This window comes from Poecilia formosa, unplaced genomic scaffold (genome assembly GCF_000485575.1).
Source record: "Poecilia formosa unplaced genomic scaffold, Poecilia_formosa-5.1.2 Scaffold47, whole genome shotgun sequence".
In the NCBI taxonomy this organism is placed as follows: domain Eukaryota; kingdom Metazoa; phylum Chordata; class Actinopteri; order Cyprinodontiformes; family Poeciliidae; genus Poecilia; species Poecilia formosa.
Genome location: NW_006799986.1, coordinates 831,397 through 847,456, shown reverse-complemented (window position 1 = coordinate 847,456; position 16,060 = coordinate 831,397). Strand labels below are relative to the sequence as shown.

Sequence of the window (16,060 nt, the reverse complement as noted above, 5' to 3'; positions counted from 1 at the left end):
TAAAGTCATTAATAAACTCTTATTAATTGTTTTATGTCTTATTTATTAGACACACAGAGGAAGATGATCCTCCGGATCACGTTAGCAACAAAACACTGAGAAACAAAACGCTTTATCTCAACAGGAAGATGAGAAATGGCTCTTAGTTCGCTGAATGTTTTCCAGTCTGGCGGCTCTGAATGGAGCATTTAATGCAACGGCGCCCCCTGGTGTTCACTCCGCTGCGGTGACGGATAATAATGACTAAAAAAAGAGTTTCTGGGGTTCGTTTAATCAATAAATGAATCAATTTACAGCGATCAGTAACTGCAGACACAAACAGCTGATATCCAGAGACCGAAATATGAAGCAGAGGAAAATATTTCAACAAATAAAAGAACAAAATCTGCAGCTTAAAAGCTTCATACCAACAAAACAATCCACAAAAACTCAAACAGGATGAATAATTCATGCAAAATGAAGGCAGAACCGGAATGTTTTCCTATACAGATTTAATATTCATCAGCATAAATAAGCAAAAAAAAAGTTTTCTTCAGGATTTTTACAGATTATTACAACTTTGTGTAATAAAGTTGAATCGGTTCAGCTTTTTTCTTAAACATAAAACAAAATATTTTTAACTCTTTTTGGTTGCAGCTGAATGTTTTCACAATTTAGAGCAAAGATACCATAAATAAAACTTCAACTGTTTTAAATCTCTTTATGTTATTCTAGTTTTTTATAGAAACTTTAATATTATTGCAGATAAAAACGAGAAGAGTCAAATGAGCAGGCTTTAAATATTTCCCATCAGTCTTTGCTGTTTCCACACTCTTATGGCATTCTGGGTCTTTATTTAACCAATTCAGAAACTTATTTTACTTTACGATTTTAGACTTTTAGGGCCGATACTGAAAACTCGAAGTTTAGAAATAAAAAAAGAAATGTGTTAATGTCACATCAGATCAGAAGGAAGTTTATGTTTCTATTTTGCTTCTGTGCTAAAGTTTTAAACCGCCTCTTGTTTCCTGAAACAATCTGAGGAGTGACTCAAGACTTGTGCACAGAATTGTCATCATAATGAATCAAAAATAAACAGCTCACTATTAAAAAAAGAGATTTTCTGAAGAAACAGAGTAGAAGCTATAATACAGAGATAAATACATGTATGGAAGAGGAGCGGCGTCCCGCAGGGCGCGGCGTTCAGTCCCCGCGGTTCACGATGCTGTTGATGTTTTTCTTCCTTATTCGGATCATCCCATTCCTGGAGCCTGAAACAGAACCAAGCCGTGAAGATGAGGAGCAGCGCGGCGGCGGCAGCGTGCTTCGTCTCTGTGTGTTTGGAGTCTTTACCCTTATGGCCTTTGATGCATTTGTGGTAGCAATGTTTGCGGCTCAGGAAGTTGTTCTGGTTCCCGCCGCAGCCGCTGTAGGTGAACGACTGGCAGCGCTTGGTTGCCGGGTTGAAGGCGAACCGCTTGACGGCGTCGCTGCAGCTGCCGTGATCGATGGGGCTGAAGCAGATCTCTGAGGCGCTGAAGTCTGGAAAACAGGCAGACAGTCAGAGGAACGGCGCCTCCACTGGCAGCAGCATGAAGGTGCAGCCACGTGTTAATCAGATTATCAGAAATAATTTGGGTTATAAGAGGAAATAAAGAGAGGATTCATTTGTAAATGTCATCGTTTCAAGCTAAATATGTTGTTGAAGCAAAAATACAAACTAAACATTTAACTTGCTAACTGAATAAAGAGATGGACAAATCAGTTAGGCTAAATATTTAGCAAACAAACTAGGTATTTAGCTTGAAGCTAAAACATTTAGTTTTAGCCGCAGCTCTTCCCGTGTCTCATGTTGTTTCTTTGTGCTTCTTTATTGACAGTAGAGACTTGGTGATCTGATGTCGGCTGATTTGACGCCATCAGGATGTTTTTTATTTACATATCAGTGAGTTTTAAACACATGGCAGCCATTTTGGAATTTGAGGTCGACTTGGTGAGAAAAATAACTTCTGGAATAAAAAAATAACTTGGAGCAGGCAGCATGAAAACATACATATGTCTGAAAATATAACATTAATAATTAACTGAAGCCTGACACTAAAACCTGGACTTTTTTCAATTCTATTATTTACTTCATGATGATCAGAAACAAAAATATGTAAACATGTTAATTTTGTCTGAGTGCAAATAAGTTTCTGTTTTATTTCCTTAATGCTACAACACAAATATTCAAAAAGCAGTTTCTGTGGAGTCACTTTGATTATTGTTTTTTTTCTGTGGAGTCACTTTGATTATTGTTTTAATAGTAAATCTCAAACTGCTTGTTGTACAATCATATACAGAATTTCAGTGGATTTATTTTCGTATAAAGTGTCTGTAACTCACATCTCAGGCAGTTTCTACCTGCAGCTGAAGTTCTGGCTGTTAATCTTTCCTCCTGTGTCTCTTTGTTCCCTCGCTGATTGATCTTCCTTCCACTCAACTATAAGTCTTGGTTCCTGCTAGTCTGCGCTGACAGCTCTGTTGTGGTAAAATAAATCTGCTCTGCTCTCTGGGATGAAGAGTTTTTATATAGTTTATCACCACTGCATTGACTGTATTTCTGCACAGCGTTATCTATGACCTTTCTCTGTTGCTGCAGCTGATTTTTAACACTTTGTGCTTTAAGTGGCTCGTTTTGTTCCTGCAAAAGCAGAAAATATTGATTTAAAGCATCGAAGGAAAGAAGTGGGTATATCTCTGTTTTAGTAGATTCTTTAAAAGAGGAGGATAAATTACATCTATCTATCTATCTATCTATCTATCTATCTATCTATCTATCTATCTATCTATCTGTTTTATCTAAAACTGTTCCTCCATTTAGCCACAAGGTGTCACTGTTACGCCTCTGGTTGTGTCTGCCTCATCTGCATCGTCCTGTTTGTGTTTCAATCTTTGTGGTTTGAAATTTAAAGTTTACGGACCTGAAATGCTATTTAGCAATAATGTTGTTATTGAGTAAAATAACATTTTACTCAATAAAATGTTGAGTAAAATGCTAGAAAACTTCTGGGAAACCTGGAGGAGGCCTGTCGAAGGGCCTCCTCTGGCCAGAATCGGGTTTGTTGCCGAGTTTCATCCTGCAGAATCAGAGCCTGAACGGCTTAAAACAAAAGGTAGTTTGTGTTTGTTTTTGCTCCATAATGTCCAGAATTAGCCAAATGCTAAGGTTAGCTACCAGGATGTCAATAGCTTTTAAAGCAAAGTTAGCTAAACTGCAAGTGTTAGCGTAATTGCTACCATGAGTATGTTGGTTATCACTAGCATGTTGACTAACATTAACTTACTTCAATAAGTATGAAAACATGACCTAAAATGCTAAGATTAGCCAAAATGCTATCAGTAGCATGTTGAAGTTGTGTAACGTACTTCATCTAGTATGTAACCAACAGTGTACAAGCTAAAATTAGCAAAAATGCTAATGCTACGTTAATGACAGAGATAGCTCTATGGCTATCACTGTCATGCTAACATTGACTCACTTCATTCAGTATGCTAAGATTAGCTGTTATACCAAGATGAGCTAAAATGCTCATTTTAGACTGAATGGTGCTATTTGTATGGTGTTATTTCTAGCATGTTGACATCAAGTTAATCCACTTAGCATGCTAAGCTTAGCTTTTAAATCTAAATAAGCTAAAATGCTAATATTAGCTTAACTTCTTCATTACAACAATCATCACTGTGGATTATCAGTAGCATGCTAACACTGACTTACTAAACATTAGTGTATTAGCTCTATTTAGCTAAAATGCTAAGGCTAAAACTCATTTCTTGTTGCCTTTGATTAAGAGTACTTTAAATATTGATTAGTTCTGACTTGGTTTGGAACTTTTCATTGATTCTCCGTTTATTTGCATTGTGCCGTTCATTGTGTCTTAGCGTGTGGAGCACTGTAAACTGCCTGGCAGGTAAACTCGACTTAATAACCAGGAGCTGAAACTGGGAGCCAGATCCACCTGAACCTTTTCCTCACTATTTTTCTCTGACCAGAGTGAAATTGATTTTTTTGAGCAATAACTGTCTCTCTGAGTTAAAGGAGCCGGAGTCGGTTCCCCCTGCGCTCTGCAGCCGCGACACCAAACAGCCAGGAAATGTGAAATATGCTCCCTCATAACTAACTGGGGGCACTGAGACGCTCTGGTTCTGACCTTTGACCCCCAGTCCAACCAGCTGCCAACCATGTGCCATCGAGTTTTCACCGTTTAAACGTCAAACCGTTTAAACCAGCTAACGGGGAAATGTTCTGTTAGAGTTGGGTGAGGTTTAATGGGTGCTCAGTTCTCCTCCGGTTTGTGTGTTTGGTCGGGTTCTGGGTCTGATTCTGCATGTGGGTCAACATGTCGGCCAGAAACATGGTGATAGTTGCACCAACAACCAGGGAAATAACTCTCCAATTGTTTCCACCCATTTAAAATTTTTGCCAAAATGAAAACGTCTTTTTTATAGCTTTGTTCTGCTGAAACAACTTTATCCGACCTCTACTGACAAACAGGAGGCGCTGTGGAGCCTGTTGACCAATTTTATCTCCAACAGAGAAAGTTTCCATTTTATTATTGAAGTTTTTCATTCATTGAAGTCCAACAGGCATTTGCTGTGATTTACCAACATGCTAATGATACTGTTAGCATAATGTTATTGTTGCTGTTGGCATAATACTAATAATAATGCTAATATTATGCTAATCTTATTGCTGCCATTATTCCAATACTATTCTGTTAGTGGAGGCATTATGCTAACGTTGCTGTTAGCATGATGCTAACATTGCTGTTAGCATCATGCTAATGTTTCTGTTAGCATCATGCTAACACTGGTGTTAACTTTCTTCACTTTGTTCTATTTTGACGTTTTATTTCTGATAAGAATCTCAGCTGCAGCTGAAGTCCAGCAGCTTGAGAATTTAAAATTTTTATGTTAAAATTTATGTTAAAAAAATACAAAATGAAATAATTTCACTTCTGTTAATATTGAATTGCTGATAAAAACATTAAGAGCTTTTGTTTTGAAGGGTTTTAGTCATGTGATTTGGTTTGAGAGGCGTTTATGTTCCTCATCGTAAAGTTCAGCTAGCGACAGTCACAGATAAATCAAACGCACCCCATAGCAGGACAGTATGAATATTAATTATTTACTTTAAAAAGTTGTCTGCATGTTTCACAGAAACAGCAGCAGAATCAGAGTCAAGCATCAGCTAATTGTTTTAATGATGAAATAATTAGAACATGACGAGTTTAAACTCATTAAATATGAAATATTTTCCTTTGTGGAAATAATGAAACGGTTTTTTACCTCTTTGTGAGTCGGAGGCGTTCAGCTGCACCTGCGGTTCGCTCACAGTCAGCTCCTCTGCAAAACCAACATTTATTAAAGCATCTTCTCTTTACTGGCTGCTATGAAAACATTTATAAGGACATGATGTGACAGGAAGATAACCTGTTTTTACGTTTATCTTTAACACGAGTTTTATTTCTTTACGTAAACAAACATTATGAATGTATTTTCCTGAAAGTGTAAATTAGCTCCTAAAAGGTGCAAAAACCGCAGAGTTGAAATATATTTATAGAAACTTCAGATTTAAATTCAGGGAATGAAGTTTTTAAATTAATCAGACGGCTCACTGATATGCAAATGAAGCCATTATTGGCCTCCTTAAAATGCCCATATTGCCTGGCGATGCTGTAAACGTTGCCTCAGGAGGCCGGCGCTGAAAAGTTGCAGATGAAGGAGATTTATGTGAACAGGTGGAGAATTTCAGGGCAGGAGGAAACGTCAATGTTTAAAGGCTCAGACAGCTGAGAATAAATCATCTGCTGAAAACTGAACACAGTCTGAAACACAGCTGAGTTGCTTCATAAAACTCTGAGACTTCATTTCACCTCCATGGATTTTATGATTCGTCCTTTTTAAAGTTCAATGAAAGCAGCGTTAATCAGCCCACTTTACAAACGACAAGCTAGACCTCAAAACTGCAGGAATTCACATGGTGAGACGATAACTCTAGGAAGAAGAAAGCTGAACTAAGTTAAGTTAGCTTCTACCATCCCTCCTGGTATGCTAAGCTAATCATGCTCATTCTTCCCAGCTGTTGTGAATGAACCTATCAGAAGCTTGCAGCAGCATGACATCATCATCTAGGAAGTGGAAGAAAAACATCCACTAATTTACCAATATGCTAATTTTAAATCTATGGAATATATAAGTTATCTTTCTAAATGAGGAATTAGCATTTTTTGCTAACTTTGAAACTATTTAGCACATATTTTTTCCTTCCACTCAACTTCCTGTGTGTTTGCTATAATGTTTATAATGTCTGTATAATATATATGGTTTTCTTTCTAAAACCAGTAACAAGTTAGCGCTTCTGCTAACTTTGACGTTTAGCACACACTTTTTCCTTCCACTTAACTTTTTATGAATGTGCTACAACTTTTGTCCAATATTCTAATTATTGTAGACACAAATTGTAAATTTGAAAAGTAAATATTATGTTCATAAAAACGCTGGTTGCTACCTGCTGCGATGGTTGGACGGGTCACGGCGGGTTTCCTCACATGGACGTCTGCCGCAGCCGCAGGTTCGTCTGTAAAACCAAAACAAGAAGCAAAAAGGAAAGGAAACTATTTTCATCATTAAAGTTCATCATCTTATAAAACAGCCAGAATGTTTAAGACTAGTTGATTTTTCTACGCATCGCAGAGTGAAATAGTTGCTTCTTCTCTTATTTCCTGACAATCTCAGCTCCCACATTACTTCTGCCTGCAAGCTGAGCGTAATTGAGTCGCTCCGGTCAGTTAAAACGATTTAAATCAAAATGAAAAGTGATTTCATGCTCAGCTGAGAATTCATCACAAAGTTAATTATCTGAGGTTGAGCTGTTTTGATTACGCCGCTTCTCTGAAATGCGGTCGATGCTTCGAGGTAAAGGACAGAAACAACGTTCCTCATTCACATTCTGCAGCTGCAGGCCACAAACCGATGCTTTGACTAGGACGCAGCGATGCTGACCTGGGTTGAGGCATTTCGCCTGGCAGTCGGCCATGCTCCTGAAGTTGTTGGCGTTGCCGAAGCAGCCGCCGTAGTAGAAATGTCTGCACTGCTGAGTCTGGCTGTCGAAGAAGAAGCGCCTCACCAAACCTCGGCAGGGGCCCGGGGCCTCCGGCAGGTGACACGGGTTCTTATCGTCTGACAAAGACACAACAGAGAGACGTCAGCAGCAGGAAGCACAGACTGACTTTAGCTCCAACATGGTGAGGTGACCTCTGAGGTTCAGCTGAACCAATCAGAAACTTACAAAACTATGACATCATCATGTAGTTCAAAGCTGTCCAATCCTCCAGCAGCCCGGGAGGGATGGGGGGAGGGGGGGGACGTCACAACATTAATTATAATCGCAAAATCTATATTCTGTTTGGTTATTAAAACCCCAGCAAATCTAGAGCAGCTAACGGTTCAGCTAACGGCTCCTTCTACTCAATGCTGAGTTTAGCATTAGCTTTTGCTAAATATCATGGTGATGTATTGCTTTAGCATTAGCAGAGGTAATGTTTATGATTAGTGTTTTAGGGTTAGGGAAGTCATGTCTTCTACTCCAAATGGTTGAATGCAGCACTTTAGCATTAGCTTCTGCTAACTGCCATGCTGGAACAGTGTTTGGTGCTAACAGATCTAGTTTTTATAACGAGTTCTTTTGTTTAGCTCTCTGAAAACAGTACAGCTAATGTTTTAGTTAGCGGCTCCTTCTACTCACCAGGTTTGACGTTAGCACGTTAGCATTAGCTAAATGTTGGTATAGCATTAGCAGAGGTAAAGCGTATGATTAGTGTTTTGGTAACGTTTTGCCGACGCTGCCAGCCACGGCGTTTTCCCAAAGTGTTTAAAGAAAGAAATGTCAGAGTAAACTTTTACCTTTCAGGAAAGCAGCAGAGGTGCTGATGAATTTATGTAAATACTTGGTTGGACCCCGTAGTTGTTTTAGGCTCTCCTCTGGACCGCAGAGAGTTATTCATCAATCAAGACGGCAGAAGAAGAATTCAGCTTCTGCCAAACTGAAGTCTCTGTGAGCCAACCGTCCATGAATGCATCACATCTGCACACCTTCTGTTTGCTAATCTGTTTAACAGCCGCCCTCCGCCGAGGGCCGGCCGTCATTACAACGCTATCGCTGTAAAATGCATTTCATGAGGTGACTTTGGCTCAAAGCTCCGGGCAAACAGATGTGTGAGAAGACTGCAGCATTGTGCTCTTTCTCCAGAGCAACGCGCCGATGAATAATTCAGAAAACGTTATTATCTGTTGAAGCTGTGGAGGAATTATCTGTCAGCTTGGCGCTAACGCTGCGCGGAGACGACAGCAGGTAGCGGCTCCCCAGAGAAAACCTGCGTCTGACAGCCAATCAGCGCGGAGGAGTCCGGATTACTGCAGGATGACAGAAAACAATCCGTTTAATCTGAATACCGGGATTGTTTGGGCCATTTTGATCTGCAGAGAAACGAGGACAGCTAAAGCTCTTCACCTGATGCTTCACGTGATTTACAACTTTATAAAGGATTTTATTTACATCAGACAGCAAAACATACATGAAGTTAGGGTGTGAGACCAACAGCGGCCACTAGGGGGCGAAATGTCTACTCCAATAAACGGGCCAGGCACCGTTTCTCTGATTCTCTTGATTTTTTTCCACAAATTTCACCTGAAAGCCAAATATCCTGAACTTTTTCTGAGTAGAATATGGGCTGTAGACGAATAAACTTCATATATAAAAGAAACTTTAGATTTTGCCTTAAAAATGACATTAAAAATGAGAATATTTCTTATTTTTAGATAAAAATGTTAACTTTCTGGCTCCATTCTCTGCACTTCTGAAGGGAAAATCTGATTTGTTCTTGTTGTTTTATCAAGTTGAAGGTTTGGTGAGTTTTATCAACTCACTCTCTCACCCTTCGGTTGCCTAGCAACAGCCTGCTGGGTAAGAAACCGTTTCAATTTCCCTCTTTTCTTTTTTTTCTGACATTTCAAAAGTTGAATTTGCTAATTTTTGGACTGGTGGAAATGTAGCTACTGTTTAGGTCCAGATTTACAACGTCTGTCTTCTTCTGGTGCTGAATTACGGCGCATCAACATCATAATTCAGGGTAAATGGGGACGTCAACGTGACACTTTGACAATCATCACATCCGACTGAGTTCCATGAGGTTTTCTTCTGCAAGCACTGTGTTCCGGTGCTAACAAGCTAGCATAAAGATCAGTGGACATGAGGAGGAAAACTGGTGGATCTGACAAATCAGGAGAAAATTCACTGAAAGGTGATTACAGGTAGATGAGTAAAGAAATAAAACTCCACAAAACAATGTGCAGAAAATCAAAAATGAGCACAAAGTTGTTGAGGCAGATTGCAGCTTCATCAGATTTCATGTTTACGGCTGGAGAAAGTGTTGAAATGGATCCGGATCTTTTGTTGTGGCCTCGCTGTACCCATGAAGCTCAGTCACGCCATGCAGGCCAAAGAAACGCTGAGATATCGCAGGTGCGTGCTCCAACTTGTGGCTTTCAGCAGGAATGGGAGGAGAACAGGTGAGCAAAACTTTCCATCTGGGACTCAGAAAGCAGAACCAGAACAAACCGCTGCCTCCACCTTCACGATCCAGCAGGCTGCGTGTTTTTACTGACTGACATTTACACTCCTTATCATATGAAAGAGGCTAAAACACAGCTGAGCTGCTAAAGGTTGCCAGGTTTGGTGGTGGCAGCATCATGATGTGTGTTGTTAAAGTGTTTGTTCTCATAAAGATCAAGCTAAAAAGGAAGAGAAGGGATTTACTCCTTTTAATTTGTTGTTTAAAATTAAATTAATTAATGCACTAATAATAATAGAGCTAATATTCATTTAGCATGTTAGCATTTTTCTAACTTTGAACATTTTAAGCACCATTAGCATCCCCTAGCTCGTTCTAAACCACTACTTTATGTGGCTGTTTCAAACTTTCAGTTGAGTAAAGTTTCACATGCTAATATTTTAGTTAATAATCCCTCAAGTAGTGAGAAGTTTATATCTGTGCTCTTATTTTGAAGGGGATGGAGTTCTGTTTCCTGTCCTCTTGCTTGGTGGTAGCCACTGCTATAAATAGTTACATTTAGTGGTTCAGCATTAGCTTCTGTTGAAAACCATGCTGATTTAGCACTTTAGCTTTAGCAGAGTTAATGTTTATTATGCCTGTTCCAGGGTTGGTTCAGCTAACGCTTTGGCTAGCAGTGTTCACCACTGTTTAAATGTAATAAATGTTCAAGCACCGTCGTGAATTATGATGAAATCGTCTTTTATTTATCTCTGTTTTAGAGCCAAGTATCAGCGAACTGCTTTCAACAGAAGTTATAGCCTTCAGCAAAACTGTTGAGAAATCAGAGCTGGCAGAGATCTGCGTTCGCTGCTCGTTATAAAATAACCTTTTCTGCCCAAGGTGGTGATAAAATCCATGATGTGAGAGATTATACTATCATAAAAACATCACATATGTGATGATGGGCGCGGTACGATCGGACCAAAACGCAGGAGGTTGGCGGTGAAAAATGATGAATAAAACAACAGCAAAAAGGGAAATGAGCTAATTACAGGTGAGTGGATGCAGCTGGGAAAGGAGCAGGAGATAAAACAAACAGACGTCGTTTAAACCTGAGAAGTTTTTATATTTCTGTCCCACCTGAGAAGACGCACGCCTCCTCACATTCCTCCATTGTCTCGAAGTTGTTGGCGTTTCCGCTGCAGCCGCCGTATTCGAAGCGCTCGCAGGTCCCAGTGTTAACGTCGAAGAAGAAGCGTTCCTTGATGGCCTTGCACGGCCCCGACTCGTCTTTCATGGCGCAGAAATCGTTAAAGATGATGGGGCTATGATGGCCGCCATGACCTGCCCAGAGGAAGAAACGACAAACTTTAAAAAAACAGTTTAACTTTAGCGGTTAGCATTAGCTTTTAACTTTGGTTTAGGCTAACGGAGGACAAACAGGAAAACCGTTAATCCGTTGTCATGAGTGGCTATGCTAACTAGCATCAGCATTCAGAAACAGAAGGTGATTGGCGGCACTAAGACCCGCCTCCCAGCTCTGATTGGTTGTTACCACTGGGAGAAGACGGTTTTCCTCATGTTGTCTGTCTCATGCCAAACTGTCACAGTTTCAATAAATATTTTCTGTAAAAGTTGCTGCAGCTTTAAAAACAGTTTAATAATAATTTCTGCAGAGGAAGAAATCAGGTCAGAACCTGAGGATGAGAAACGACTCCAGCTTTCTGTCCTCCTGCAGAGCTGCAGTGACCTTTGCCTGCAGTTGTTGGTTTATTTGTTTAGACCAGAGCTGGAAGTGAAACCCTTGTAGCCTGCAGAGACACGCTGAGCTGCAGTGAATCGTTTCTTCTCCACACAGGCTGATAATCAGGCTGATATGAAATCCGGTTTGATCTCTGGATCCGATCCGATCAGCCGGCCGTTATCTGTCCCTCAAAGCAGCTTCATCACGAGCTGCTCACCGTTTAAAAACACACCTCTGCGTTTAACAGTGCAGAAAGAGTTTCCCAACATGTTCATCAGGGGCGTGAAGTCAAAACACACAGAATGGAAACATTTGGAAGAGAAACTTCAAAATAATCTGATGCGTCACGTTTTCCCCGGGTTGAAAAGTTCCGGATTTAACGGGCTTTGTGCATCACAAGAGGAAAAAAACCTGTTAATTTTAATTTCACCATCTTATTTAGTCATTTAGAAATGTCACAGTTTCATGCTAAACTTTCAGCTTGAAGCTAAATATTAACTGAGCCACTTTATCAAACCAACCTGTTCCCCTCCTGGCCTGTGGGGGCGCTGCACCAAGAACCACCGAAGGAAACGAAACAAAAACCTCTGAAGACGCTGAGAGGAACTTCCTTCTTCGCCAGATGGAAACAAGATGGAGGCGTCAGATATTAGCTAACGTTAGCATTTTGCAGTCATGTGTCGGTTAAACACCATTTTTCTTGACACCCAGCAGGGTCGTGACCCCAAACATCTGGGAATGCCTCTGTGGGTCCGAGGTCACGAACCGGCCCGACCCAGTAACAGAAACAGAGCCAACATGTCTGCCAGGAACAGAGGCTCCGTTTTCTGCAGGAATGAGGCCATGCTGAATCCTCTAAATGAAAAAACGATAACAATAATTGGCTTAAACACGACAGCGGGGCCAATTTTCTGATTAAAATCTCATTTCACACGATTTTATTACAGAACACATGATTCAGTGAAACATGGGGTTTGTTGTGTAACGGTTTATGAACCATTCGTTACTGCTGGTCGTCTCACATGCCGGTTGGTTTTGCTGCATTTATGCCTTTATGAGGCGTCAGAGCCGAACCCTGGGCGAACAAAGAGCTGCAGCTGAGTCAGAGCCGAGCCCAGCATTTTACTGCTGAACTCCCTCAGCCTCATGCGAAGGGCGTAACCCTACACTGGGGTCAAAAGGTCAAACCATGAGGTTTTCTTCTGCAGGGGAGGGAAGTTCAGAGGAGTAGAAATGAAACATGAAGTCATGAACTGAAACGAGGCCTCAGAGTGAACTTCACTTCAGAAACAGGAAAACTCTGAAGGCTCTGCTATTTGCTGCTAAGCATGTTTGATATTTTCAAAGCTAAATTAAGTATTGAGAGATAAAATGTAGCTTTGTAAGTAAGTATTTGGTTTAAGTTAAACATTTAGCATCGTAGTTTGAAGTTAAATAATTAGCTTGCTAATGCAGGCTAAATATTTTGTTTCCAAATTATAATTTAGCTCAGCCATAAATATTTAGTGAGCCAGTTAACTATTTAGTTCTAAACAAATACATTAATTTGCTGATAATTGTAAATATTTAGCTTGATGACAAAATATTTATCGTCAAACTCGAAATATCCAGATTTAATCTAAATGTGTAGCTTGCTAACAAATATTTAGTTAGCAAGCTACATTTTTTTAAATTAATATTTCACTCAGACCTAAATATTTAATATGCAAATTTACTTGAAGATAATTGTTAATATTTACTTTGCATACTAACTAAATATTTAACTTTAAACTTCTAATATTTAGTTTGAAGCTAAATGTGTAGTTTGCTAACCTACATATTCAGCTCTGCAGTAGCTAGCTGCAGCTAACAGAGAAATATTTAGTTAGCTTGCTAGCTAAATATTTATCTTTAAACTAAATATTTAGTTGTTCACACATACAGTGAACTATCAGGAATCAGGAAAGTGAGACATGAAGGACTAAAACAAGGACAGGAAAAATCAGCCGAGACTCAAGACGAAGAATAAACCTAAAAACAGACGGACGGATGGAGAGATTGTTCCTGACCGGATCAGAACCAGCAACCAGCAGGTTCTGAAAAACAATCAGCTTTGGAAACGTGGACCGGACCGCCCTGAGCCGAGCTACCCGGTGCTGCGGGGAAACGAGGAGCCAGGCGTCCATTTTGAAAGAGCGGCTGTCGTTGAGGCAGGTGGTCGGAGGAAAAGCTAAACCAGCTGATTAACTGTTTCTCCACTGGAGCAGAAACCGAACAGCGATCAATACTCGCCGTTTGGCCCACAGACCGACACTTCGTGGTCACACCAAACTTTCTTTTTCACTTTTTCACCTTTGGATAGGTGTTGTGATCCGTAACCATAGCAACAAGGTGTATTACTTTAACGGATTAGCATCTGAAAGGATGCAGCGCGACAAGGAGGAAGTTCAGTTTTCCTGACTCCAACACTTACAGAGGAGCTGCAAAAGCAAAGGAGGTGGATTAGCAGAGTTAGCTACCAGCTGATGATGTCATCTTTAGGTCTCTAAACAATAAATGATTTTCAGTCTGTTGCTCTGGTCTCAACTAGCCGTTTGTTAAGGACAGTTTTGTTTACAGAGATCCATAATTGATTTATTTGTTTCTGCTGTTTTATTTTGGACATTTAAAATGTTTTCCAGTTAAATGTTCATTAGAATTAGCATTATATTACTTGAAAATGGTCTCAAAACAACATTTTCATTTATCTCAGTAAATTTGTTTTCATCTGTGTTGCCCAGATATTTAGCTGTTAGCGTGTCATCAGAGGCCTCTTCGGAGTCGCTGTAAGACTGACTGCTACAGGAAATCTTTGAAGATACTTGGAGAAAGTGTGAAGCAGAGCTCCTGCTCCTGTTCTGTCTCAGTGATTCAACCGAGTCTCTGCTCTGGTGAGTCAATCAGTCGGTTAGTTTCAGACTCTGCTGTTCTGCAACGGGTGACCAGCAAAACCAGTCTGGTCATTCACTGGTAATTTTCCAGGGTTGGATCATCTAAAATCAAACCCACAGGCTCAGATATATTCATACATTATACTGATATAACGCTGCTAACAGCAGAGCTAATCTTTTGTTTTAGCTAACTTTAAAAATGCTTAGTAAAGTTAGCTTCCCCTAAGTTAATTTTTGGGTTTTCGACTGCTAGAAATTCTGCAAGTGCTGAAACATTTATATTCATGCTCTTATTTTGAAGTAAGTAAAAGACATTGTACTCACAATGCATCAGTAAATAGCATGTTAGCATAGCATTGTAGCATTAGAAGAGCTAATATTTTTGATTAGTGCTTTAGGAGTAGCTAACTTCTTAGCTAGCACTTAGTACCTTGTTGGCACAGAGCTTTTGGCATTAGCTTCCATTAAATAATTTGTTAGCATAATGATTTAGCATTAGCTTTGTTAGCATAGTGCTTTAACCGAACTACTGTTTATGATTAGTGCTTTAGGATTCGCTCTCTTCCATCGTGACCTGAGCAGAAGGGAAGAATCTGCAAACTGAGCTGAAACCAGCAGCCGTCCACCAGTAGAAACGGATGATGACCCAGTTTTGTTTTTAAAATTCTCCCAGTTACGTTGCATAATAATTCAGCCCTCCCTCCGTGGAGGTCAAAATATTCCTCTGACCCCTTTAACGTGACAGACGTCGCCTGCTTCTCTGCCCAGAAGCAGAAATGGAAAACAGGGATGTGGACATAAGTTTGCCTGCAGCTCTACGTGGCGTCATAGGGAGAAAGTAGAACGGCTCCATCTGCCAAAACAAGGAAGTCCTCCATACAAATAAACACGAAAAGCCTGTAAAAACTTTGGTTTAACCAAAGAAAACCATAAAAATGAAAGGAAAACGGCAACGTTTAGGTGAATAAACTGTTCATGTGGAGACAAAACTCTGGACTTGAAAGTAAATTCAAACATAAAAAGATTTCTGAACATTTTACAGAATCAGAATCTGGACAAAACAAACACCAGTCCAGCTTTCTGTCAGCTGCTGAAACTAACTCCAACTGTATGGAGGCCCAGAAGGGACAAAATTAAATCAATAAATACATGTATAAATAATAATGAAAGAGACGATAATAACACTAGATCAGCTTTCTAAGGCCTGATGGGTCAGCAACGGGTCAGTAAAGCCAGAAACGGGAGGCCTGAAACGTGTTTTAGCAGAGCGTCTTATCGCCGCTGTTCTCTGTAATCTGTCAGACTCAGGACTTCCTGTCTTCTCCTCCTCAACTTTCTGCAGCGACTCAGAAAGTCTGCAGAGCCTTTCTTCCTCTGCAGACGTTTTCCGTGTTTTAACTGAAGTAAAAGCTGAAGTTTGGCGTTGAGCTGGAGGATTAGCCTGAATCCGAGCGTCGAGTTGGAGCCAGAGCAGAGAGCCAATCAGGTGACACCAAACAGGAGATCAAAGATGCTGGAGGATTCAGCAGAACCAAGCTGCAGCAGAACCAAGCTGCAGCAGAACCAATAACCAAGCTGCAGCAGAACCAATAACCAAGTTGCAGCAGAACCAAACTGCAGCAGAACCAAACTGCAGTAACGAAACGCGTCAAAATCAAACAGGGAGGAAAACACCTGTTACCACGGCAACCACCAGAACATTGGCTCATTAGCTTCAAATGAACTGGAATAGGAAGTGGTTCAGTAACAAACAGGAAGTGGTTCAGTAACAAACAGGAAGTGGTTCAGTAACAAACAGGAAGTGGTTCAGTAACAAACAGGAAGTGGTTCAGTTA

General features: G+C 40.2%; 1 protein-coding gene across 2 annotated transcripts in view; it reads right to left on the bottom strand.

The window, feature by feature from the left end:
- Positions 1 to 251: 251 nt before the first annotated feature.
- Positions 252 to 16,060, bottom strand: part of tfpia (tissue factor pathway inhibitor a) — a 20,243-nt gene continuing 4,434 nt past the window's right edge. The window contains exons 2-7 of one of the 2 annotated variants that reach the window (XM_007552263.2): positions 10,713 to 10,916; positions 7,024 to 7,200; positions 6,530 to 6,598; positions 5,308 to 5,364; positions 1,333 to 1,521; positions 252 to 1,250 (exon numbers count right to left, since the gene is read on the bottom strand). In XM_007552263.2, coding sequence (XP_007552325.1) covers positions 1,183 to 1,250; positions 1,333 to 1,521; positions 5,308 to 5,364; positions 6,530 to 6,598; positions 7,024 to 7,200; positions 10,713 to 10,916 — 764 coding nt within the window. In that variant the 3' untranslated portion in view covers positions 252 to 1,182. The remainder of the gene's footprint in view (positions 1,251 to 1,332; positions 1,522 to 5,307; positions 5,365 to 6,529; positions 6,599 to 7,023; positions 7,201 to 10,712; positions 10,917 to 16,060) is intronic. The other variant, XM_016671615.1, reaches the window with a different exon arrangement.